General features: G+C 40.9%; 1 protein-coding gene across 3 annotated transcripts in view; it reads right to left on the reverse strand.

Moving 5' to 3' along the window:
• LOC123500101 (solute carrier family 66 member 3-like) overlaps nt 1-27,295 on the reverse strand; it is a 91,727-nt gene that overhangs the window by 22,884 nt on the left and 41,548 nt on the right. For 2 of the 3 annotated variants that reach the window (XR_006673174.1, XR_006673173.1), the window contains exons 3-4: nt 24,965-25,085; nt 24,241-24,435 (exon numbers count right to left, since the gene is read on the reverse strand). Coding sequence is in view for 1 of the 3 variants with exons in the window: in XM_045248762.1 (XP_045104697.1) it covers nt 24,305-24,435; nt 24,965-25,085 (252 nt within the window). In the remaining 2 variants the exon portion in view is untranslated. Of the gene's footprint in view, nt 1-22,370; nt 24,436-24,964; nt 25,086-27,295 lie in introns of those variants that run through there. The other variant, XM_045248762.1, reaches the window with a different exon arrangement.

Consider the following 27,295-nt stretch of genomic DNA (forward strand, 5'->3'; position numbering starts at 1 on the left):
AGCCGATGATGTTGATCACAAGGAAATATGGATAAAAAATGATATGAACTTAGAGGAAAGGGAAAAGGAGAAAGTGCTAACAAGTGAGGCTAAGGAAAAAAAACGAGAAAAGGACAGAGATAGAGAAGAATTTTTACTGGAGGGTTCTGGATATAAGACTAAAGAAGTGGTACTACTTAAGGAAAAAAGAGGAGGTCGTGGAGGAGGCATTAAATTAAGAGTGACTTATACTAACATAAATAAATGGTTTGCTATCAAGTATATTGGAAGTTCGGGATTATTTGAAAGAGAAAAAGCCAGATGTAATGTGTATCATTGAAACAAAACTGAAGAATGAGATACATGTCAACTTTAAAGAGGAAGGATATAATGCCTGGAGGAGGGACAGGAAGGATAAAGGACAGGAGGAGTGCTAATAATGGTTCGTGATAACATTTGTGTGGAGGATGTGCAATATGGAGAGGACAAAGTGGAAGAATTGGGAGTAAAAATCAGAACAGAAGATTTGAAGAAGAGAAAAATTATAGTTACATATGTTCCATCAAAGACTAATACATGGGGATCAGAAGAGCATAAAGATATGCAAAGAGAGACGATAAAGTATCTGGATAACATAATAAAAAGAGATAGAAGAATACTCTTAGCTGGAGACTTCAACTGTAAAAAAATAAACTGGGGAGAGATGGAAGTAATGGATAATGCTGGGCAGTGGAGTGAGAAAGTGTTACAGTTGATTATGGTTAATACAATGGACCAGTGGATAGAAGAGTCAACAAGATACAAGGGGGAAGAGGAACCATCGTTATTTGACATAGTCTTCACAAAAAAACCGGAGTCCCCTCCAATCATACAATATTTTAGTCCAATGGGGAAAAGTGATCATGTGACATTAGAGATGCAAATGCAGGAGGAAGACGAGATAAGATATAGAGAGGACTATAGAGGAGAGATTAAATTATGCAAGAGCAGATTTTGAAAAACTAAGGAGTTATTTTGCTGATATTTAGTGGAGTAATATTATGAGCAGGAAGACTGTACAAGAGAAATATGACATATTCTTACAGGTATACAATGAAGGAGTAAAAAAGTTTGTTCCTGTTTATAGAGTTCAGAAAAAAATACATACTTGGTACAATGCTAGATGCTTACAAGCAAAAAAGGCAAAGGATAAAGCATGGAAGAAACTTTTAAAGCAGGGAAATTACTATAATAGTCAGCAGTACAAAGATCCTAGAAATAAATATATTAGACTAAGGAGGGAGGAAGAAGAAAGTTTGAGAAAGATGTAGTGGATAAAAGCAAGGATAAATCCAAACTTTTCTACAAGTTTATAAACGGCAAAACAAAGAATAAGGAAACAATTGAAAAAATAGTTAAAGAAGGAAAGACATACCAAACAGAGAAAGAAATGTGTGAAATAATGAATGAGAGCTTCAAAACAGTTTTCACTGAAGAAGATGACTTCACAGAACCTAATAGGATATTGAATTGCCTAGGATTAGAGGAAATTGCAGTTCATAAAGAGGATATTGGAAGATTACTGGACAAGTTGGAAGTCAAGAAAGCAATAGGGCCAGATGGTGTATCAGGCTGGGTGTTAAAAGAATGTAAAGAGCAATTACTGGATCCAATTTAGGAAATAATTACAAGTTCAATAAATGAAGGGAAAGTTCCACTAGAGTGGAAGAGAGCCAACGTTATACCAATATTTAAAGGAGAAAAGGCAACTGAACCACTAAACTACAGACCAGTGTCACTTACAAGTGTCGTAGGGAAATTATGTGAAATAATTATCAAAGAAAAATGTGTTAAATTTCTAGAAGAGGAGCAAGTCATATCGAACAGACAATTTGGGTTCAGGACTGGGCGGTCATGTGTATCAAACTTATTAAGCTTCTACTCCAGGGTTATTGCAGGACTTGAAAGCAGAGATGGATGGGTAGACACAGTATACCTAAACATTAAAAAGGCATTTGATAAAGTCTCTCATGGAAGACTTCTTTGGAAACTAGAGAACATAGGAGGACTGCGTGGAACCTTGCTCGAATGGACAAGAGATTACTTGAAGGATAGAGAAATGAGAACTGTGATCAGAGATACATACTTGTCTTGGAGTAAAGTAACCAGCGGGGTGCCACAAGGGTCAGTGTTAGCCCCCATTATGTTTCAAGTTTATGTAAACGATATTCACATTGGAGTAAACAGCTATATGAATTTATTCGCTGATGATGCAAAGTTGCTAAAAGTTATCAAAACCAAAGAGGACTGTCTACTGCTATAGGAAGATGTAAATAAGATCTATGAATGGAGCAAGAAATGGAAATTGGAGTTTAATGCCAAGAAATGTCACATAATGGAACTAGGAAAGAGTAAGAGAAAACCAGTATGGAACTACAGGCAACCCCCGTTTAACGAAGGGGTTACGTTCCTAAAAAACACTTCGTTAAGCAAAACTTCGTTAAGCGAACCGATTATAACAAGTTTAACCCCTGATTTGAACTTCCATTGAGAGTAAGCAAAGTGAGAGTGCATCATAGTACAGTAAAAGGTTTAATGAAAGTAAAAATTATGAAGTTAAACATTTAGGTAGTTTAGTTTAAGTCATTATAATGTACACTAATGTATGTATGTACGTAACTTTATAATGTTGATGATCTTAACTTTATGAAGGGAGGGAGAGTGAAATGGGAAATACACTAACCGGCAACCTGTGGAATGTAAACAAAGTGCGCATCATGGTACTGCATACAAAACTTATGTACCATATTTCCATAAGGCTTTCCATTTTATCTATTGTAGAGTCACGAGTTCTGGTGGTTCTTTTAGCTTGCAAGGAAGATGAGGTCTCACTAGCCTTCTTAATAGAGTTTCTTGACTTGAAAATAGTAGACAGTAGATGGAGTCAAGCCATGGTGGGAAGCAATGTTATTAGTTTTCTGGCCTTTCTCTTGTCTGTGAATAATACCCAGCTTCACTTCGAGAGTAAGACACTTCCTGGTCTTCTTAGGGACGTTAGGCTACATTCCAGGGGGTTTTGGTGGTAAGTTGAACTAAGGAAGATGAGCTGCTGGTGACGCTGTTATGTTTTGACTGGGCAGTGAGTGGTGTGTGTGATCTTGATCTTGATCTTGATCTTGATGCTAAAGGTGACACAGAATTTCTTCTGAGTCAGGCCTTTGTATCGGCAGAGCCTGTGTTGTGCACGAGAGGCTTGATCTTGATCTTTATTCTACAGGTGTCTCAGGATTTCTCCTGAGGCAGGCCTTAGTACCAGCAGCTCCTGATGTATTCAAAAGCCTGTCAGCTTGCATGATACAGTGGGGCTTTCAAATTTGGAAAAAAATTACCTGGATAAAACTTCGTTAAAGCGAGTTTGGTGTTCGTTAAACGAGCAGATGGTAGTGAAATGAAACCTTCGTTATTGCGAAATTTCGTTGTGTGAACCTTCGTTAAACGGGGGTTGCCTGTATTTGATGGGAGAGGAGCAAATAACGAAGACTAAAGAGGAAAAGATCTTGGAGTGATCATCCAAGAAAATCTGAGCCCTGATAAACACATAAATAAGATATTTGGACTATCATATAGGATGTTGACTAATATAAGAGTGGCATTTCATTACATGGATAAAGATATGATGAAAAAAATCATCACAAGCATGATACACCCAAAGATGGAATATGCAGCAGTGGTATGGTCTACGAGTTCTATAAAAGATATAAGAAAACTGGAAAGGATACAGAAGATTGCTACAAAGATGGTGCCAGAATTAAAGGACCTCACATATGAAGAACGACTGAAGGAAATGGGATTGCCAACCTTACAAGATAGAAGAGAACGAGGGGACCTAATAACAATGTATAATAGAGTAAATGATATTGAAAAGATAGACAAAGAAGACCTGGTGCTGTTGGCGGAAAAGGATGGAAGGACAAGAGGACATGAAAAGAAGATCAGGATGAGGCAGTGTGTGAAGGATATTGGAAAATACAGTTTTCCACACAGAACGGTGGAAAAATGGAATGCATTGGATAATGGAATTGTTACAGCACATAGTGTGCATAAATTTAAAGAAAAATTAGATAAATGGAGATATGGAGACAGGACACTATGAGACCCGCTCGAACCCTGTACAATACTATTTTTCATACTTAAAAAATGTTTTTGCTACTTACCTGCTTCACATAACAGGAATAGAGTGGAACACGGGTTACCTGACTGTAGAATGTAGTCACCCCTCAACCCAGGGTTGTGGGGGAGAAGGTAAAGAAAACGGGAGTTGTACCTCTCCCCCACAACCCACCCCACTCAGCCCACCAACTCCATTCCTTCACGAGGAGTCAGAGCAGTGGGGAGGTAGGGCGGGCATGTGTTATGTGAAACAGGTAAGTAGCGAAAACATTTTTTAAGTATGAAAAAATAGTTTATCGCTACCCTGTTTCACATAACAGAGGAATATAACGGAATCCCACATTGAGTGGAGGGTGCTCTGAGACAGAGGAATGGCATCACCTGAGAATCAAGGAGAACAGTATAGAAGATAAAACTAGAACTAACCCCATAAGATCCATCGGTGGGTGAGGTGTGGGACTGGTCTTGAGCACCGGAGTAGACACCTTGAGGTTGGAAGGTTGGGAGCAAGGTTAGAGCACAATGTTGCCAACCCTACCACATGTCTCAGGAGAGGGACACGACAGAAATCTCACCCGGTCTTCCAGGAACATAGGTGAAGCTGAAGTTGTCACAAGGCAGGAAGGCAGGGCCTGTGACTGGGCTAATGCACAATGTCACCAGCTGCCACAATAGGACCCAAAGAATAGGTATCCCCATCTATTCTCTCCAAGTCCTTCAATGGTTGGCAAAGACCGAAGGAGTCTTCCAGGAGGCTGCTTCCAGGATTGCTGTAAATGAATGGTTCCGGGAGAGGTTGAGTGAGGTTGCAATTCCACGAATGTCATGAACCCTTACTTTTAGTGGTTGCTGAAGTTCCTCTGGAAAGGACTCATGAGCCTGGAGGATGATTTCTTTGAGAAGAAATGACAAAGCATTCTTAGAAAGAGGCTTGGCAGTATTTGATGGTGAGAGGAACAAGTTCCTGGGTTTGTGTGAGAAGTTTTTCGACCTCTCCAGCATGTATGTAAGGGCTCATACTGGACAGAGGAGACATTCTTGATCATCGGAACCTACCAAGGGTGCGAGACTTTTCAACCGAAACTCTTTAAGGAGACGGTTAAAGGCACTCTCTGTCTTTGCAAGGAACTCTGGCAGATAAGAGAGGAAAAAGTCCTCACCTTGCGAGGCAACTCTCCTGGACAAAGCTTGTAGTTCGCTAACTCTTTTGGCGGTGGCCAGGGAAACGAGGAAGAGTGTCTTCTTTGTGAGGTTCCTAAAGGAGGCAGAAATCATTGGTTCAAAAGGTGGTCGAGAGAGTGCCCTCAAAACAACGTCCAGACTCCATGAAGGAGTTCTCACTGACTGGCTGGGTGCCTGTCTCTCAACTGATCTGACCAGATTGAGAAGTACTAGGTCTTGCGAGAGGTCAAAGCCTTTAAGGGTAAAGACACTATTAACCCCTAAAGGGCCGGAGGCGGCTATAGCCGCTTTTCCACGGAAGGGCCGGGGGCGGTTATAGCCGCTTTGCTTTTTTCGCGCTAAATTTACTTACTTTTCGATAATTTTCGATGACCATTCATTGGCAACACTGCCAGAGATATGTTTAGGCTACTGCTTCAGAATCTTGCCCGCTCTCATGATGGACAGGCGTACTGACACGGATTCTGACGCGTCCGATTTCCTGCCAGACCCTGCCGAGCCCAGCACCTCAACGCCTAGACATATTCCCGCCCAAGCTCGACCACGTGCTTCACTTCTTAGTGACAGCAGAATACTACGGGAACTCAATAGAACTGTCTCCTCGTACTTATCAAGTGATCCCGAGGAACTTGAACTAAGTGACGTGAGCATAGAGAATGAAGGTAGTGAAGATACAGATACAAGTACAAATGATTCTGATTTTGCTCAATCAACACCTGAAGCAGCTTCAGAAGAACCTGCACGTCCTTTTACATCTACTGTGAGGACAGTCGCTGTTGATGATGGTGCTACTCCCTCTACCAGCATGGGAGTGGGGATTGCTCCTTTGTCTGCTGCTTCTGAACTGGCAACAAACACTGTTTCACCCATTGTAGGAGAATGCAATACAGCTTTGGGTAGTCATGCTTCGCTTTCCTCCTCGTCGTTTCCTGAACCACTTACTGGTAAGAGAAGCCGCAAGAGACTACATTTCTCATCTACCAGCAGTAGTGAAAGTGAGGAAGTGGAAGATGATCCCCAACCGAGTCTTGGTGTGAAGAGAGGGCGAGGTAAGCGACGGCGTACATTGAGGACGGGTGGTGAGAGGGGGGATCGCGCTATCTCCTCCCACGCCCAGCCACCACCACCACGACCACCACCACCACCACGTGCAGCCGTTTTACATCAAGCTGCTGCTCCACCCCCACAACATCAGGGTGTGCTGGATGCTATCGTTTGGACGGAAGGACATGACTTTACTCCTGCCGCTTTTGATTTTGATAATCGCGAGGCAGGTGTACAGCCTGAACTTGGTTGTATTGCAACCTCCAAGATTATGGACTATTTTCTTGCATGTTTTGATGAAGCAATAATGAATATCATTGTGGATGAGACAAATCATCACAGGCAGCTTTATGGAACTTGGAGGATCCTGCAACAACAAAGATACATTCAAAGAACCCAGACTGGAGTGATGTGACAATCCGTGAATTGTATGTGTGGTTAGCATTGACGATGCTGATGGGACACGTGAAAAAACATGTCTTGAAGGAATATTGGAGCAAAGATGAGCTGATAACCACACCTATCTTTGGGAAATATATGTCAAGATTCAGATACCTGCAGATTTTCAAGTTCTTACACTTTACAACCAACATGGGACCCTATCCATGTGATAGGCTTTGGAAAATAAGAACAGTCCTATCCATGTTTCAGGAGAGGATCAGAATTTTTTTCAGACCATATCAAAAACTAGTTATAGACGAGTCACTTGTTCTCTTCAGGGGCAGACTTGGTTTCATTCAGTACATTCCATCAAAAAGACATCGTTTTGGTTTGAAATTCTTTGTTTTGTGTGATTGCAAGACGGGATATGTGATGGACTTTGTAATATATACCAGTACAGAAGTGGACATAAAGAGCAAAGATGACCCTCACGGCTTTTCCGGGGCTGTTGTGAAGACCCTCATGGATACACATTTCAAGAAAAATCACATTTTGTACACTGACAATTATTATACTTCTCCATCACTAACCAAATTCCTACTGGAAGAAGAAACTGGCACCTGTGGCACAGTCAGATCCAACAGGAAGCACTGGCCAGCATTTCCTGCAGACAAGAGGAGGAGACATATTCAAGAAAAAATCGGGAAATATGCTGGCAATCCAATGGATTGACAAACGACCAGTCAACATGTTGACGACGGCGCACAGAGGTGCTATGGAGGACAGTGGAAAAGTAGATCGCCACACACATGAACCTGTAATGAAGCCTGATGTGGTGAACGATTATAATATCAACATGCGTCTTGTCGACAAAAGCGACATGATGATCAGTACTGTGGACTGCCTGCGGAAGAAAAGGAAATGGTATTTGAAGATCTTTCTTCACCTTCTTGACCTGGCAGTGCTGAACTGCCACATTCTCCATCATGAGGTGTCACAGAAGAACATTTCACTACGTCAGTTTGAGAAGGAGTTAGTACGGCAGCTCCTTGAAAAGTTTGTAACTGTTCAACCCCAGCAACTTGCCAGACCAGCAGCAGCTAAACAACCTGACAGACTGTTTGCAGCAGACTACCTGAGCAGGCACCACTTGGAATACCTTGAACCAACTAGGCCCCAACGTAAGACTGGTACACGTCGCTGCCACGTATGCCGCACTACAACACGTAGGCCTCAAAGGTTGAAAGAAACAAATGTCAGGTGTCAAGAGTGCCAAGTTGCCTTGTGTCCTACAGACTGTTTCAGAGACTATCATATGTTAGAAAACTATTAGAATCAAGTGTGGAGCACTGTAAACATTGCAGATATCTGTAACACTACATAATCTCAGTATCCTCTCTCTCTCTCTCTCTCTCTCTCTCTCTCTCCAATCACACACACACACACACACACACACACTCACTCACTCACCATCTCGAGAGAAGCAAGCGACCGTGGGTGAATAACACACAAACACACACTCTCTGCATGTCTCTCTCTCTCTCTCTCTGTAGTATATTATGAATTATGTGTATTATGTACCATGTATTATGTATTATGATTGAATAATGTGTGCACACACAAACTCTCTCTCTCTCTCTGTAGTATATTATGAATTATGTGTATTATGTACTATGTATTATGTATTATGATTGAATAATGTGTGCACACACAAACTCTCTCTCTCTCTCTCTCTCTCTCTCTGTAGTATATTATGAATTATGTGTATTATGTACCATGTATTATGTATTATGATTGAATAATGTGTGCACACACAAACTCTCTCTATTATATTATGTATTATTATTGTAGTATCTATGTATTACATATGTATGCATTATGTATCTTGTATGTATTAGGAAAATTGAAAATAAAATAATAAAGCATTTGTTTAGTGAGTGTAAATGAAACCCTACATGATAAATAAAATAAAATAAAGGAAAAAGTCAGTAGTGTACGAAGTGAGTGTAAAAGTACACATACCTAAGTGATGGTATATACTTTTCATATAGTTATTACTGAGTGTAAGAGCAACACGAGAATGAGAAGAGTATGCTACAATGACTCCCAAACCACACATCACAAGACTGTGTTACATAGAGAAAGCTTAGAGTATTGACTATATATAAGAATTAGAGCATGGGGGCATCCGTTTTCATTACGCACTAGTCAAGGCCACACAAGCGAAACGAACGCAGAGCGGGCAAGAGCCTCGCTAACTCCAAAAGTCTCTCCTCTTCAACTCGATATTTCTCCAAAACCAGAGCACATAGAAACGTTTTCATGCAATAATTAAAAAGAAGAAGAGTTGATGATGACTATGACGACAAAGTAATTTGTTATTGCATTGTAGTTCAGCAGAATCAAGTGTGTGAATATAGGCTATTTTCGGTGTTTGGTGCTGAGGTGCCGGTCCTGTGGATGTTGTAGATGACCACCCAGGCCGGCCCTTTAGGGGTTAAGCATTGTCCTATAACCTTTAATGGCAGAAGCCAAAAGCTGGCAAGACTGGTGGAGAAAAAGAATGAAATCCGCAAACTTCTGACTGGAAGGGCATGACACCGAATGGCCTGTGTCCAAACACCACTGTCGATACTTCTTCCACTTGGATTGACAGTTCAGAGTTGTGGAAGCCCGTCTAGATTCCGCCACTGCTTGCGAGACTCCTTGGGAATACCCCCGAAATCGGAGGAGTCGCTTGACAGTCTCCACCCTACTAAATGTAGCACGTGGAGATTGAGGTGAAACTGATGGAAGTGTGGTTGTCGTAGGGAGGTCCTTCCTGAACGGTAGTCTGCGTGGAGACGCTATGGCCATACCCACCAGATCTGGGAACCATTCCCTTTGAGGCCAGAAAGGGGTGATCAATGTCAGCTTGGTTCCTTTTGATGAACGGAGCTTGTTGATGACCTTTCTCATGATGGCGAATGGTGGAAATGCATACATCTTGTGATCCCAGGGAAAAAGGAAGGCATCTGTCGCCACCGCAGTTGGAAATGGGAAGGGGGAGACAAAGTTGGGCAGTCTGCTGTTCAGCCGTGTGGCAAACAGGTCTAGGAGAGGGTAGCCCCAAAGTTTCCACAGGTCAGCACAAACCTGGTGGTGCAACATCCATTCTGTTGGCAACACTTGGTTCTTTCTGCTGAGGCCGTCCACTAGAACATTGTTCTGGCCAAGTCAGTATGGTGACCGAATTGTCCTCTGCCCACTGGAGGATCTGCAGGGCCTCTCGGTTGAGGGTGGCTGATCTCGTGCCGCCTGCCTTCTGTTAGTAGGCCACCGCCGTGGTATTGTCTGACATCACAGCTACAGTCTTCCCTCATAGGTGTGACTCGAAGGTCTGAAGCCCCAGTCTGACAGCCCTTAATTCTAAGAGGAAGATGTGCTCCTGAAGATCCCTTTCTGACCAAGGGCCACTGTGTTTTTCGTCGAGAAGAGAGGTTCCCCAACCCTCCAAAGAAGCATCTGTGTATAGGAGAAGATCTGGATTGGGAGTCCGTAAGGATTGGCCCCGCAGAAGATTGGAGGGGGTTGACCACCACTGGAGGTTCTGCCGAACTTCCTGGGAGATGTGAACTGGAAAATCAGTACAGTAATGGTATCTGTCCCAGTGGCTCAAGAGCTGAAACTGAAGACTTCTCATTCTCCTTCGACCCCCTGGTACCAGATGGATGAGAGATGAAAGATGGCCCAGGAGGGTGAGCCAGTCCTGTGCTGGGGGAGCATCTTGGGAAAGAAAGTCCTCTATGTGGTTTAAAAGGTTGTCTATCCTCCTCTGTGAGGAGAATGCCACTATGGTTCTTGAGTGGATCTCCATCCCCAGGAAGGTGACAGATTGTCTGGGTGTAAGGTCGGACTTCTCCCAGTTGACGATGATGTTGAGGGAAGTACAGAGATTCAAAAGTGTCCGCCTCAACCTTAAGGCTTCTTCTGTGGAGGAGGCTAGCACTAGCCAGCCGTCCAGGTAGCGCAGCAGGCGAATGCCCTTCCTGTGAAGAACTATTGCAGGAAGAGCCATCACTCTGGTGAAGACCTGAGGGGCCGTGGACAAGCCGAAACAAAGAACCTTGAATTGGAATGGTTGTTGTCCCCACACAAACCGAAGGAACCGTCTGCTGTCTGGGTGGACAGGGATCTGAAAGTAGGCTTCCTTCAAATCCAGAGACATCATCCAATCTCCTTGCTGGATGGCCATCATGACGGAAGTGTTGGTTTCCATCCGAAATGGTGTCGTGAAGATGAAGCGGTTCAGTGTCGACAAGTCGATGACTGGGCGGAAGCCCCCTGTAGCTTTTGGAACTACAAACATCCTGCTGTAGAAGCCTGGATTGTGTGGTGCTGGCTCCATGCACCCTTTTTGAAGGAGGGTGTGAAGTTCTTCCTGTAGCACTCTCCCCTTCCTGGAGTCGAGAGCATAGCTGTCGAAGGCCCTTGGGAAGGCTGAAAGTGGTGGACCACAGGAGAAGGGAATGTGGTAGCCGTGCCGAAGGACGTTGACTACCCACAAGTCTGCTCCCTCCCTTTGCTATACTTCCCAACTGTGAGCAAGGGAACTAGCTACAGGAACGGTTGAGGCTAGTGGGTCCTACTTCCGAAAAACTGCCTTGGCAGGGGCGGAAGGACGACGACTTTTCGGTGGAAGTCGGGAGGAGCTAATCTTTTTGAAAGGTTGGATATTGGCTTGGGGTTGAGGGCATTTGAAACCCGAAGTAGAGGGCTTGGAATAGGGCCGAGAAGATGATGATGAAGAAAGGGTGGAAGGAGGCTTCCTCTTAAGGGCGGCGACTGTCGCTTCTTGTAGCTTCCTGGTTGAGAAAAGGTCCGATTGTCTATGGGCTTGATCAACTTTCTCCTCAACAAAAAGGGTGGGGGCATCCAAAGGAGTCAGCATCAGATCCAGTTTGTCAGTAGAGGAGAAGGATGCAGATAAGGAGTCCAGGAGGGACTGCCTTCTCATTAGAATGTTAGAAAGTGCTGTGGTGGAAACTTTGGCTGCTCTTTGCATCGCCAATTGCATGCTGTAGACCGCTTGGTTCATGAGGAGGTCCCTAACTGGTACAGAGTCACTCAGCTTGAAAAGTTTGGAAACTGCACCAAAAATCCAGAACTGAAAATTCTGGATTGAACGTAGATATCGAAGGGCTTCCTCCAATTGTGTTAAATCCTTGCTGGAGATGGAAGAGCGCACATCTAAAGGGTTCCTCGTTAAGAGGCGAGCAAGGGACGAATTCACTGTAGCAGTCTTGCAGTGCAGTGTCCTCGTCAGCCCTGTAGAAGGATTTCCCTGGAAGAGTGAAGGGAAGAGCAGAAGAGCGACCAGCTGAAATCCGTTCTGAAAGAATGTGGTTGATGGACTCGGTGGACTGCCTCATGGGGCCAGACCAACGGAAGGGGCGGAGAGGACTCCTCTTCTTCTGAGCTACAAATTCCTCTTGACCGGGACCCAAGGGTTTGTCCTGGGAGGTAGGGGAAGAGCCCATGGAGTCTGGAAACTGGTTAAACACAAAGTGTGTCAGTTTGAGGAAGGCGGATTCCTCATCAGTGGTTGTCTCATCCTCTCGACGTCCGCCAGAGGACACAGGAAGTGAAGGCAAAAATGTCCGGTAAGTGTTGTCGTGCGCATCTCTTGTGTGGCTGGCAGAAGGGGAGGGCACGTCAGTCTCTAAGTGAGTCCTATGGCTGGGGTACTGCAGAGCGGCGCCAGCTTGGGAGGGAGAACGTAGAGACAAGTGTAAGTCGTCATGGTGAGGACGAATCAGGTGGGGGGAATTGACAAGTTCCCGCTGTTCTGCGTGGTGGGCTGAAGGTGAGACGACAAGAGGGTGAACAAGAGAGGTAGAAGTTTGTACTTGTTCCCTGCCACTGGACTTAGTGTGCACTGTGCGGGACCGACTGCCAGAAGTAGGTGGCAACAGCTGGGGATCAGCGCTTCGAGATAGCGTGCAGGAGCCACCAGCGTCGCCCCCAACCTGTATATAAGCTGACTCAACCTTGTGGTGAACTTCAGCACAGGATGTGAGGGCGACATTAGGTTGCAAGACAAAACGGGCCTTATTATTGTGGCAGCAGCCTGACTCCGCAACCGTCGGCCGTGGGAGGGAGAAGTGTGTCGTGGAAGGCATAACTTCCCGATCATCCCCCATAGCAGCAGTGCGGGAGCATTTCACCTTCCCCTACAGGTCCTTCGGTATCCTCTTGGGGGTGCGGGAAGGAGCGGCAGGTTGTAGAGTGCAAAACTCCTGCTGAAAAATGGAATCCTCCAAATCTACATTGGTTGGGGGGGCTGCCTCCCCTCCCCAACAGCTGTGGGAAGGTGGATGTCGGTAGAAACGCTGCCTCCACTCATAAACAACAGTGGAACATTAGAGGAAGGAGGGACATGAGGTACAGAAATCATGCTGGTTAACTCGTCTGCTAACGAATCTCTTACCATATCTTTCACAACATCCTTTAAACAAGTGTGAGAGTCATCACCTGAAATTCCCAGGAAGGAAGCCATCTTGTTAATCACCGTCAAAGCCTGAGAGAACTGGGCTTGTGGATCGTCCGAAAAATTTACCTGGGAGACAGAAGGGCCAGGAGAAGGGGGAGGAGAATCAGAAGAAGCACTGCTGTCTGCAGGGACCGGTGCCACATCTGGGTTCGAGGCAGAAGACACATATGACGATGGGGAAAGAACTGGTAAAGACTTACCGCCCTCCTTCCCTTTATGGTAAGCCAAGCGTCTGGATTGACGGGAAACTTGGTGTCTTATCTAGAGAGCATGTGCCGCCCCTGCAACCCACACAGAGAGTATGTGGGTCACCTGACTCGGCACATAAGGGCTTATCACACTACATATCCTCCCAGGGTGAGGATTGGAAGGTGCTGCTGTGTGTGGAGCCGGTGATGAAGCCATGAGACCAAGGCAGGAGCATGGTGTCAGGTACGTCCACTCCGAACAGACCGTAGTGAAGGAATGGAGTTGGTGGGTTGAGAGGGGCGGGTTGTGGGGGAGAGGTACAACTCCCGTTTTCTTTACCTTCTCCCCCACAACCCTCGGGTTGGGGGGTGACTACATTCTACGGTCAGGTAACCCGTGTTCCACTCTATTCCTCTGTTATGTGAAACAGGGTAGCGATAAACAACTAGGTAAATACACACACACACGCACACACACACACAGGAGGAGTCATGATAATGTTAAGGAAAGAGATGGTGGTAAACCAAGTGGAATATGGGGAAGGAAAAGCAGAAGTACAGTATGTTAAGATACATATTAATAAAAAAGAGTTAACAATCACTGTAACATATGTGCCACCAAAAACAAATTCATGGATCAATCAAGAATATAAAGACATGATAGATGACACAATAAAGAGTCTAATGGGAATCATTAAAGAAAGGAGAAAAGTGAGAGAGGAGACTTCAACTGTAAAGAAATGGACTGGGAAAATTATGAAAGTGGTATGGGGGAAGAAGCCTGGGGAGAAAGATTCCTGAACCTAATGATAGATAATATGATGGACCAAAGAGTAAAGGAAAACACAGAATCCAGAAGAAACGATGAGCCAGCGAGATTGGACCTAGTTTTTACAAGGAATATACAAATTAACGATGATATAAGATATGTGCCCATTGGGAAAGAGTGACCATGTAATATTAGAAATGGATATAGAAGAGGGAAAAGATGATAGAGACATATCATACAAAGGAGACAGATTAAATTACAGAAAGATTGATATTGAGAATCCGAAGAACTATTTCAAATACGTTAACTGGGAGGAGATGGAAAACTCAGAGACAGTGAAAGAGATATATAACATTTTTGGAAATATACAAAACAGGAGTCAGGGAATATGTCCCAAAATATAGACCCAAAGAAGAAGGAAAGAAAGATTGGTTTAATGCAAGGTGTGCCAGAGCAAAGGAGAAAAGAGATGGAGCATGGAAAATGTGGAGAAATAGAAATCCAGTAAATAAGGAAAACTTCAAGACAGCAAGAAATGAATATGTTAAAGTGAGGAAGGAAGAGGAGAGGAACTATGAAAAGGACATTGTCAAAAAATGTAAGGAGCAACCAAAATTGCTCTACAGATTCACCAATGGGAAAGTAAGGCAAAAAGAAACAATAGAAAGGTTAAAAGGAGAGAACAGGATGGTGGAAGACCCAAAAAGTATGGCAGAACTGTTAAATAGTAAATCCAAATTTGAAAGGCCACAGGGTAATAGAGAGACCATCTATATGAAAGAGATTAAAGCAACCAAGCTTGAAATAAAAGAGTTAATGAAGAAATTGGATGAAGAGAAGGCAATGGGACCAGATGAAGTCTCAGGGAGAATACTGAAAGAATGTAGGGAAGAACTAGCAAGTCCTATAAACATCATAAAATGCTCAATAGAAAATGGAACAGTACCAGTACAATGGAAAAGAGCTGAGGTGGTTCCCATATATAAGAGTGGAAGGAAGGAAGAACCCTTAAATTACAGACTCATATCACTAACTAGTGTAATATGCAAGATGTGTGAAAGAGTAATAAAGAAACAATGGATCGAGTTCCTTGAAGACAACAAATTATTATCAAATAGCCAATTTGGTTTTAGAAAAGGGCGGTTATGTGTAACAAATTTACTGAGTTTCTACTCTAGAATAGTTGATAGAGTACAAGAGAGAGAGGGATGGGTTGATTGTATTTATTTGGATTTAAAAAAGGCATTTGATAAAGTGCCACATGCAAGGTTACTGTGGAAGTTAGAGGAGAAGGATGGCTTAAAAGGAAGCACACTGAGATGGATGGAAAATTATTTGAGGGGGAGAGAAATAAGGACGGTAGTTAAAGATATGAAGTCCAAGTGGAGAGCAGTAGAAAGCGGAGTGCCGCAGGGGTCAGTATTGGCGCCAATACTTTTTCTCATATATATAAAAGACATGCCAGAAGGAGTGAACAGCTACATAAATCTGTTTGAGGACGATGCGAAGCTGTGCAGAGTTATAAAGCAAAAAGAGGATTGTGAAATACTGCAGGAAGATCTAAATAAGATCTGGGAATAGAGTAAATAATGGGAGATGGAATTCAATGTGGACAAAAGCCATGTCATGGAAATGGGGAAGAGTGAAAGACAACCAGTGGGAATTTATAAGGCGGGAGATGGAGTAGAACTGGAGAAAGTAAAAAAGGAAAAGGATTTGGGAGTGACGATCGAAGAAAATAATCAACCGGTAAGTCATATTGATAGAATTTTCAGAGACATATAATTTGCTAAGGAATATTGGAATAGCATTTCACTACATGGACAAAGAAATGATGAAGAAATTGATAAGTACTATAATAAGACCCAGATTGGAATATGCAGGAGTAGTGTGGACCCCCCATAAAAAGAAACACGTAAAGAAGCTGGAGAGACTACAAAAAATGGCTACAAAAATGGTTTCAGAATTTGAAGGGATGACACAGGAGGAGAGACTAAAGACTAAGGATCTACCAACACCTGGAACAGAGAAGGGAGAGAGGGGATCTGATACAAGTTTATAAATTGATCAATGGAATGGAACAAATGGATAATGAGAAACTCATCCTGAGAGAAGAATATGACATTCGAAGTACAAGATCGCATAGTAAAATGCTGAGGAAGGGAAGATGTCTGAGAGATGTTAAAAAATATAGTTTGCCGCAAAGATGTGTTGAGACGTGGAACAGTTTGAGTGAAGAAGTGGTGTTAGCAACGAGTGTGCATAGTTTTAAAGAAAAATTGGATAAGTGTAGATATGGAGATGGGGCCACACGAGCGTAAAGCCCAGGCCCTGTAAAACTACAACAAGGTAAATACACACACACACACACACACACACACACACACACACACACACACACATCACATGATAGTGATGATAGTCAGAGACTTTAATTGTAAAGAAATAGTGTGGGAAGACTACGAAGTGGTGAATGGTGGTGAGTGGGCAGAATTGTTAAAGGTAGCAACAAATAACTTGATGACACAGTGGGTGAGATCACCAACAAGGTGCAGGGGACAAGATGTTGCAGCAAGGTTGGATTTGGTATTTACTAGGGGCATCTCTCTAAAAGAGGAAATTGAACATAAATGTCCCTTGGGGAGAAGCAATCATGATGTCCTAAGCTTTGAGCTGGATACGGAATTAAGCACGAATAAGATTGTGGAACGCAGGGAGGAAAAATTAAATTATATTACGGCAAATTATAACCATATAAGAAAGTTCTTTAATGAAATTGACTGGTCTGTGGTATACCAGGAAAGGGATATGCAATTGAAATACGATAAATTTATGGATTTGTATAACTCTGCTGTGAAAAAGTTTGTGCCATATTACAGAAAGAGGACTTTAAATAATAAACAGTGGTTTAATAGAAATTGTGAAGAAGCAAAAAAGAACAAAGAAAAGGCATGGAAGAAACTTAAGAAAAAACAGTGATGTATTATCAAGAGAAGTTTACAAAACAGCAAGGAATAGATATGTTGAAGTAAGGAGAACAGCACAGAAGGAATATGAACAGAGGGTGGTGGAAAACTGTGATAGTGACCCAAAAATGTTTTACAAATTCATAAATGGAAAACTAAATATAAGGGAGGCAATAGTAAAGGTAAAAAATGGGGAAGAAGTATAGTCAGCGCCAAAATACTTGGTGCTAAAATCGTGCACCAAGTTTTCCTTCGATTTATTAAGTACCCACTATAATCATGTAACAAAAGCCAGATTTCTTGGGAGAGAGATGGTAAAAGGCGGAGCTTAATCAGTTGAGTGAGTTTCAAGGGCTAGTCTGAGTCACTTGTGGGAGTGGATTTAGTCTGTATTTTTACAGCGACAGGAATGACCTTGACCTTTGTGCCTTTTTGTGCCTTATGTGGGATAATGGGAAGAGGCAAAGACTTGACAGAAGACCAGATAGCTGCCATAACTTCCCTGAGCCTTGTGGGGAAATCTAATAAGGAGATCTCCATAAAAAGTGGAGTAACACTGCGCTCCGTGCAGTGCTAGACCAAGAAAAAAAGGGAGGCGGGAGACGCTGATGTACCGCTTCACAAGAAGAGGCCAGGAAGGTCACGTAAGAACTCACAGAGGACCCTCAAGTTACTTCAACGTCAAGTGGAACAGGAACCTCGAATTACTGCAATAGAACTCAAGGAAAGGAACACGCAGCTTCTCGAAAATACCTCTGTTAGAACAATCCAGAAAGTGTATGTGATGGGTTCCAACATGTGAAGAAAGCCGCTGCTAACAAACCAGCAAAAGAAGAAAAGGGTGATTTTTTCAAAGAAATATCTCAATTGGGATCTGGAGAAGTGGAAGACTGTATTCTGGAGTGACGAAGCAACGTTCACGGTGACTAGCAACTGTGGGGGGAAGGTGAGGTTGCAGGTGCAGATCCTTCCAAAGTATACAGAGGGACAGTGAAACACCCAGACAGTGTTATGGTGTGGGGTGCCTTTGGGTACCACGGGGCTGGAAAACTTATAGTGCTTAAGAACCTTACAGTGAATAAAGACAGGTACTTAGAGCTGCTCGCTGACCATGAGGACTGTTTTACCGTTTGTCAAAGTGAAATTTTCCAGCATGAGGTGGCTCACACTGAAATTAATCCGTGAATGGTTTGAGTGGGTGGTGTAGACTATATCAGGGACTGGCCAGGAACAGTGATCTGAACCTTATCGAGAACCTGTGGGGTCTGATCAAGCGTCTAAGGGGACGTGACATCAACAGTAAGCTGGTTAAGGAAATAAAAGACATCTGGGAACACTTTGAGCCCTCACTCCTCCAGAACCTCGCCTGTCGGTATTACGAAAGAGCTGCGTGAAAAGAAAGGGTCACCCGACAAAGTATTAAAGTCTAGGTAAGTACCCCATGAATATCTCTAACCATTCGTGAAAGGGCGTCACGAAGCGGAAAATGTTTGGCGCTGACTGTATATGAGGATGCTGGAGATATAGTTGAAGTTTTGAACGACAACTTTTGCAAAGTGTTTACAAAGGAGGAGCATTTTATGGGAGGAAGACCTACGGAAATAAAGCAAATGCAGGACATCATGGTTACTAAGGAAGATGTAAGGAAAATTATAAGCAATCTGGATATTAATAAATCAATGGGGCCTGATGGCATATCTGGGAGGTTGCTAAATGAATGTAAGGATCAATTGTTGAACCCCGTATTTGATATTGTGGAAACCTCCATACGAACAGGATTAGTCCCGAAAGAGTGGAAAAGAGCTGACATTGTGCCTATATATAAGAATGGTAGTAGAATGGAACTGCTAAATTATAGACCAGTATCGTTGACTAGTATATTGTGCAAGGTATGTGAAGAAGTAATTAAAGCTAAGTGGAGTGAGTATCTAGAAAGTGAAAACATTCTGAGTGAAAGACAGTTTGGTTTCAGAAAAGGAAGATCGTGCATATCCAATTTATTATGTTTTTATTCAAGAGTGACTGACATACTACAACATAGAGAGGGATGGGTGGATGCTATCTACCTGGACTTGAGAAAGGCCTTTGATAAAGTACCACACAATAGACTGATGTGGAAACTAAAGAAGATTGGAGGAGTAAATGATAAACTAGCAAAATGGATGGAAAATTACTTAGTGGGAAGAGAAATGAGAACAGTGGTGAGAGGAAGGAAGTCCGAGTGGAAGAAGGTAACCAGTGGAGTTTCACAAGGGTCAGTGCTTGGTCCCATCATGTTTTTTATTTATGTTAATGATACGCCAGTAGGAATTGACAGTTACATGAACATGTTTGCGGACGATACTAAATTTATGAGGAGAGTAAGGAATGTGGAAGATTGTAACAAGTTACAGGAAGATCTTGATAAAATATATGAGTGGAGTAAGGAGTGGCAGATGGAATTTAATATAGACAAGACCCATGTTATGAAAATGGGACGGAGTAGATACAGACCAAAATGGGATTACAGGCTGGGTGATGAGAAAATTAAAGAGACCAATGAGGAGAAAGACTTAGGAGTAACCGTGCAAAACACTTTGTCACCGGAGAAACACATTAACAAGATTTTTGGAAAACATAACATACTTCAAAATATTGGCCTTGCATTCCACTACCTAGATGAAGGAATGATGAAGAAGATATTATGTACCTTAATAAGACCCCAGTTAGAATATGCAGCTTGTGTCTGGTCACCGCATATGAAGAAAAATGTGAAGAAGGTAGAAAGGGTACAGAGGCTGGCAACAAGGATGGTACCAGGACTCAGGGAGTTAGACTATGAGGAAAGACTGAGGAAGCTGGGGCTGACCACATTAGAAGAGAGAAGAACAAGAGGAGACATGAAAACTATGTATAAATTGGTGAACAAGATTGACATACTGGACAGAGTGTTGATAAAGGTGACCACAAGTAATCATCTCCGAGGACATGGAAAAAAGCTAATAAAAGACATCTGTCTAAATGACGTGAGAAAATACAGTTTCCCGCATTGTAGCATTGATAAGTGGAATAAACTGAGCAGTGATGTCGTTGACGCGGTGTGTCAATCAGATGAAAGAGATATGACAGGAATGGACAAGGAGACAGGACACAGAGAGCTTAGCTCGGGCCCTGTAATACACAAATAGGTAAATACACACACACATACACACACACGCCCAGTAGCTCAGTGGTTAGAGCGCTGGCTTCACAAGCCAGAGGACTGGGGTTCGATTCCCTGGCCGGGTGGAGATATTTGGGTGTGTCTCCTTTCACGTAGCCCTGTTCACCTAGCAGTGAGTAGGTACGGGATGTAAATCAAGGAGTTGTGACCTTGTTGTCCCGGTGTGTGGTGTGTGCCTGGTCTCAGGCCTATCCAAAGATCGGAAATAATGAGCTCTGAGCTTGCTCCGTAGGGTAATGTCTGGCCGTCTCGTCAGAAACTGCAGCAGATCAAACAGTGAAACACACACACACACACACACACACACACACACACACACACACACACACACACTATATATATATAATGGAGAAGTGACCAGATGTGGTATATAAAACAGACTAAGTTAAGGGCATGCTGAGGTCAAAATTTGAAAAATTAATAAAAAAAAAAAAAAGTTATAGGATTTATCACTTGAAATTTTCTCAATATTATAAGGCACTGGTTGTCTTTGACGTGTATGAATATGAATGTGGTACAATAATGACATCATGACTTCATGACATCATGCATACAGTTGCTTTCAAAATGTCGTACAGGCTTTATTTCAATTGTTTTTTAAATGTGCTTTGGCATGGATATACTTGAAAGATGTCTAAAGAAATGCAGAGAATGCTTTTTTTTTTTTATTTCTATGTCGTAAGATATTATATTTAAAATGTTCTGCATTTTATGACATAATCAAAACAGCATGAAAAGCTGTTATTTTACCTCATTAAAACTTTCTAATCACTGAAGGGAAAAACTGGTCCCAATTCATGTCAATCAGTACATCAAGTTCAAGGCAACATGTATAATGGTTTATTTTATACAGTTTTTATATCACAAAAAATCATGTTTTGAGATACAACTCTTTAAAGTTTTAAAATTTTAGCACCCATACTATGTGTTTAATGAAATTAGTAGATTTATTATATGCTTAGTATTGTTTTGGGAAGTATTTACCTTGTGGTGATACTATCAGAATTCATGGCTCTGATTCTTTGTGCCTTAGCTGGTACATTTAGCTCACTGGTGGCTGTCCTAAGAATGCTATTTCATTGAATTATGATTTATTCTAACTGTCAGCACCTTCCCTGTTCCCCATGAGACAATCCTCTCCAAGTAGATTTTTGGTCCTAATCAAGATCGGCACCTCCAGGTATGTAAATTTCTCTCTCTACTTTCCTCTTCTCCTTCTCCTCATGTATTTTTCTCATTTCTTTTCTTTGATTTCATCTTCTTAGCTTCAATTATTGAAAGTGAGATCTTCTTCCGTGAAGAAAATAGGAAGCAGTACAAAGTGGCATGAAATGAATATGTTAGAATAAGAGGGAAGGAGGAGAAAAATATAGAAAGGGATGTAGTAAAAAGATGTGAAGAGGAACCCAAACTATTCTATGATAGAAAGATGATGAACAGAAAGATCTTCACTAAGTTAATTTAGGGAAATAGGATATATGAAACAATGGAAGAAATGAGTGAACTTATGAATGAGAGCTTTAAATCAGTATTTAATGTATATGTAGATGTAAATTTCATAAAACCAAATGACTAAGTAATGCAGGAAGGATTAAGAAGCATTATTGTGTATAAACAGAAAATTAGCAAATCACTAGAAAAGGTGGATGTACGAAAAGCAATGGTGCCAGATGGAGTGTCAGAATGGACACAGAGAAAATGTAGAGAACAACTGGTGGAACCAATTTGGGATGTGATCAACAGCTCTTTAATGGAAGGGAAAATACAAAGGGGATGGAAAAAAGCAAATCTAATCCTGATATACAAAGGAGGAAAAAGACCGAGCCCCTACAACCCCACAATACTAGTCAGTGACCAGTGTCACTGACTAGTGTTGTGGGAAAGATCTGTGAAATGGTGAATAAAGAAAAATGGCTGAAATATCTGGAAGAAAATTAAATCATAAATAACTTCCAATTTGGATTTAGAAAAGAAAGACCAGGTAAAACATATTTATTAAGTTTCTATACAAGAGTAATGGATGAGGTACAAGGGAGAGATGGATGGCTTGACACAGTCAATTTAGATATTAAAAAGGCTTTTGGTGGAGTAACACATAGAAGACTTCTATGGAAAATTGAACACATAAGAGGAATACAGGAAAGTATCTTAAGCTGGATGACACACTACTTAACAGAAAGAGAAATGAAGAGTGATAAGAGACACCCCATCAAGTTAGAGCACAGTAACTAGTGGCATACCACTAGGTTCAGTGCTGGCACCAATAATGTTCTAAATACATATGTATTAACAATATATAAGAGGGCTTGAGTTGTTACATGAATTTGTTTGCAGACAATGCAAAACTCTTGAGAGTAATAAGGAACAATAATGACTGTACGAAAATGCAGACAGATATTGACAAGATCAGGGAATGGATCCAAAAGTGAAAATTAGAATTTGATGCCAGGAAATGTCATGTGATGGAAATGGGTATAAGTAATGGAAGACCTATGTGTGAATATAAAATGGGAAGATTATAATGAAGAGGAAGAGAAAGAGTGGTTATAAAAAAGACCCTGATCCCAGAAAGACACATATGCTTCAATGTACAAGACTCTAACAAATATCAGGGTGGTGTTCAATTACATGGATAACAATACGATGAAAAGATCATAACCACTATGATAAGACCTAGACTCAAATATGCAGCAGTGGTGGGGTCACCACACATGCACAAGGACATCACAAAGCTAGAAAGAATTCAAAGGAAAACTACAAAGAAATAAAAAAAAAAAAGACCTTCCCTATGAAGAAAGAGTGAAGGAAATGGAACTATCAACTTTGAAGGATAGACAGGAGAGAGAGAGCTCTAACAATGATGTATAAGATAGTGAATAGTATGGAAAAGATAGACAGACAAGACCTGGTATCACTGATTGAAGATAGAGATACATGAATAAGAAGACACTCTAAGATCATGAAAAGTCAATGTTTGAGGAACACTAAAAAGTTTTGTTTTCCACATAGGACAGTGGACATCTAGAACGGCTTAAGAAAAGAGATTGTAACAGCAGAAATGTGCATAAATTTAAGGAAAAGTTGGATAAAATTACAAATAAAGACAGGTCTTTATGAGTCCCACTCAAACTCTGTAATATACAACTAGTTAAATACACACATATAGCAGGCCCAAAACCAAGTAAGATTCAGGTAATAAAGAGAATGAATAGGAAACTAAATTATTAAGAAATATCATTTATATAACAAAATTTTGAATAATGAGTTTCTCCAAGTCAAGCAACTGTCTATACCACTAGTATATATATATATATATATATATATATATATATATATATATATATATATATATATATATATATATATATATATATATATATATATATATTACACACACACAATTTAGATTGTATTTACTATGCTTCACATGGTGTAACAGACAGCATGTGGAAACATCACCATACCCTTATAAAATAAAAAGCTAACTGTTACAACTTCAGTAAAAAGTGAAAAATTGGAATGGTTTCATTTGTATGTGTGATGAGCTGAAACTAAGCTGTCCTGTTAGAACAGTTTGACAACTCTGAAAGCATAACTCACAGATGTTTATACAAAATTGTAAATTGATTTTTATTTTCTATTTAGTTCCTAAACTTAAAAGTTACATAATTTCCTTTGGGAATGTTTCACACCTCATCTAACTGTTGCTTAAATATAACAGGACAATATCCTTTACTCTTTTAAATAGGAATATGAAAAATATAAGAATAACTAAAGATGTCTGTCCTCCCAAAACAGATACAAAACATGAAACTGAACAACAGATATCAGTCCTATTGGTGTCTTACCTTAGTGTTATTATTATCTACACCTCCCTCTCTCTCTTCTTTTAAGTGATGTGATGAGGAGCATTTAGTCATCTTTCTTTTTTGGTTTGTAAATGATGGCTGCAGTGATGAGACAAAAGTTGAGCATTAGACTCATTCCAAAATTCATCAGAAGTGCTGGATCTGCTGACTCCACATAAATGGTGAATAACCGAGCTGTTGAAAATAGATACTAATTAGTTGCATAGCAGATTATTAGTAGCACCATGCAATACAGCAGAAATTGATTCCAAATTTGTGTTTGCTTTCTTGAAGAGACTTAAGCAATACAGTTAGGCAATGACTGTACAAATGCTTAGTTGAGTTGATAAAAACTCTTAATTGCAGATAATAACTTTGTGCTGAAGAGATTGGTGGAACTTCTAAACATTTTAATATAAAAATGCCACACTTGATAATGCATCAATCATCTATTACTTGCAATTTCACCATTCATGGATAAATGTGTGGATATTTTCAATATGACAGACATTTTTACAGCAAAACTCCAAAAATTCATAGTCACTGGGCTGCTATCTTCTTGAATAAGTATTAATCCAGTATCTGTTGTTGAATTGGTGTAAAGTGCTGATTATCATCAATTACTAGTGTGCTGAAAACTGCACTGTAGTTTAAGTAAACTTATAGTAACTTGTTAGTAACTTGCAAAAATTCATATTAGCAGTAACACTGATGACTAACTTACTGAAACAGGTGTAAGCAGAGATAGACAAGGATGACACAGACACAGTAGCCGAGTTCTTGATGCGAATGATAGTGAAGAGTGCCATCACCTTGCTGCTGGCTGATATGGGTGTACACAGACCCTGTCAAGATCAAGCCACTATATATATACAGGCAACCCCTGCTTAACGAAGGGGTTACGTTCCTAAAAAACATTTCTTTATGCGAAACTTTGTTAAGCGAACCGATTATAACAAGTTAAACTCCTGATTTGAACTTCCATTGAGAGTAAGCAAAGCGAGAGTGCATCATAGTACAGTAAAAGGTTTAATGAAAGTAAAAATTATGAAGTTAAACATTTAGGTAGTTTAATTTGTCATTATAATGTACACTAATGTATGTATGTACGTAACTTTATAATGTTGATGATCTTAACTTTATGAAAGGAGGCAGAGTGAAACAGGAAATACACTAACCGGCAACCTGTGGAATGTAAACAAAGTGCGCATCATTGTACTGCATACAAAACTTATGTACCACATGTCAACAAGGCTTTCCATTTTATCCATTGTAGAGTCACGAGCTCAGGTGGTTCTTTTAGCTTTCAAGGAAGATACAGTCTCACCAGCCTTCTTAATAGAGCCTGCTGACTTGAAAATAGTAGACAGTAGATGGAGTCAAGATGGTGGCAAGCAATGTTATTAGTTTTCTGGCTTCTCTCTTGTCTGTGAATAATATCCAGCTTCACTTCGAGAGTAAGACACTTCCTGGTGTTCTTAGGAACGTTAGGCCACATTGCAGGGGGTTTTGGTGGTAAGTTGAACTAGTCAAGATGAGCTGCTGGTGACGCTGTTATGGTTTGACTGGGGAGTGAGTGGTGCGCGTGATCTTGATCTTGATCTTGATGCTACAGGTGATGCAGAATTTCTTTTGAGTCAGACCTTTGTATCAGCAGCGCCTGTGTTCTCCACGAGAGGATTGATCTTGATCTTTATTCTACAGGTGTCTCAGGATTTCTCCTGAGGCAGGCCTTAGTACCAGCAGCTCCTGGTGTATTCAAAAGCCTGTCAGCTTGCATGATACGGTGGGGCTTTCAAATTTGGAAAAAATTACCTGGATAAAACTTTGTTAAAGCGAGTTTGGTGTTCGTTAAACGAGCAGATGGTAGTAAAACGAAACCTTCATTGTAGCGAAATTTTGTTGTGAACCTTCATTAAACGGGGTTGCCTGTATATATATATATATATATATATATATATATATATATATATATATATATATATATATATATATATATATATATATATATATATATATATATATATATATATATATATATATATATATATATATATATATATATATATATATATATATATATATATATATATATATATATATATATATATATATATATATATATATATATATATATATATATATATATATATATATATATATATATACCTATGCCAATCCCAAAATTCCTTTTGCTACATGCATATATTATGTGAAAATAAGTGTATTTATACTTTTTGCAGTTTTATTCTTTCACTACAAAAGAAATAAAAAAAACACTTTCTGGTATAAAAAAATAAACTTTTCTTTGGTATATTATCATGTCAGACTGGACGATGTATGTGGGAATAAGCGATCAACTCTCATTCTAATGGAGTGCCTCGCCACATTGCACCATACTCCCACATGTTGCGTCAGATATATATATATATATATATATATATATATATATATATATATATATATATATATATATATATATACAGTAAAACCTCCCTTGATAAACGTCTTTAAGGATGAACAATTCAGGAGACAACCAAAAAATTTGCCAATATATCGACCCAGGGGACGAACGATATTTCGGGGGATGAACACGGTTAAATGGCTCGCGGCAGGCGAACCGTTAGTGTGATAGCCAATCCAGCTATCACACAACAACCAAACAAAATATAAGCACAAAAGAAAATAGAAACAGGAACATATGAAAAATATAACAATCTCCGTGCCACCACGATTTTCTCCTGTTTTTCTTGGGCATGGTGATGTTACCGGCGCGCTCTACTGTAGCTTCCTCGGCGTTATCCTCACTGCTCTGGTGGCTCTCAGTGTTGCTGTTATCATCATCCTGGCCATGTCCAGGTACTGCAGATTGTGGCACATCCATCGCAGCTGTTTCCTTGCTTGCCTGGCAAGGAACACCACCCTACTGCCCGCTCCTCTCACACTGAGCATCACCTCCGAGGATCAAAGGAACTTCCTGGCCATGTACCTTTAACTTCCCTTCTTGGAAGTCCAAATTTGCTCCCACACGCTTTAGGAAGTCAATCCCCAGCAG

The sequence above is a fragment of the Portunus trituberculatus genome, chromosome 50 (genome assembly GCF_017591435.1).
Source record: "Portunus trituberculatus isolate SZX2019 chromosome 50, ASM1759143v1, whole genome shotgun sequence".
NCBI lineage: Eukaryota > Metazoa > Arthropoda > Malacostraca > Decapoda > Portunidae > Portunus > Portunus trituberculatus.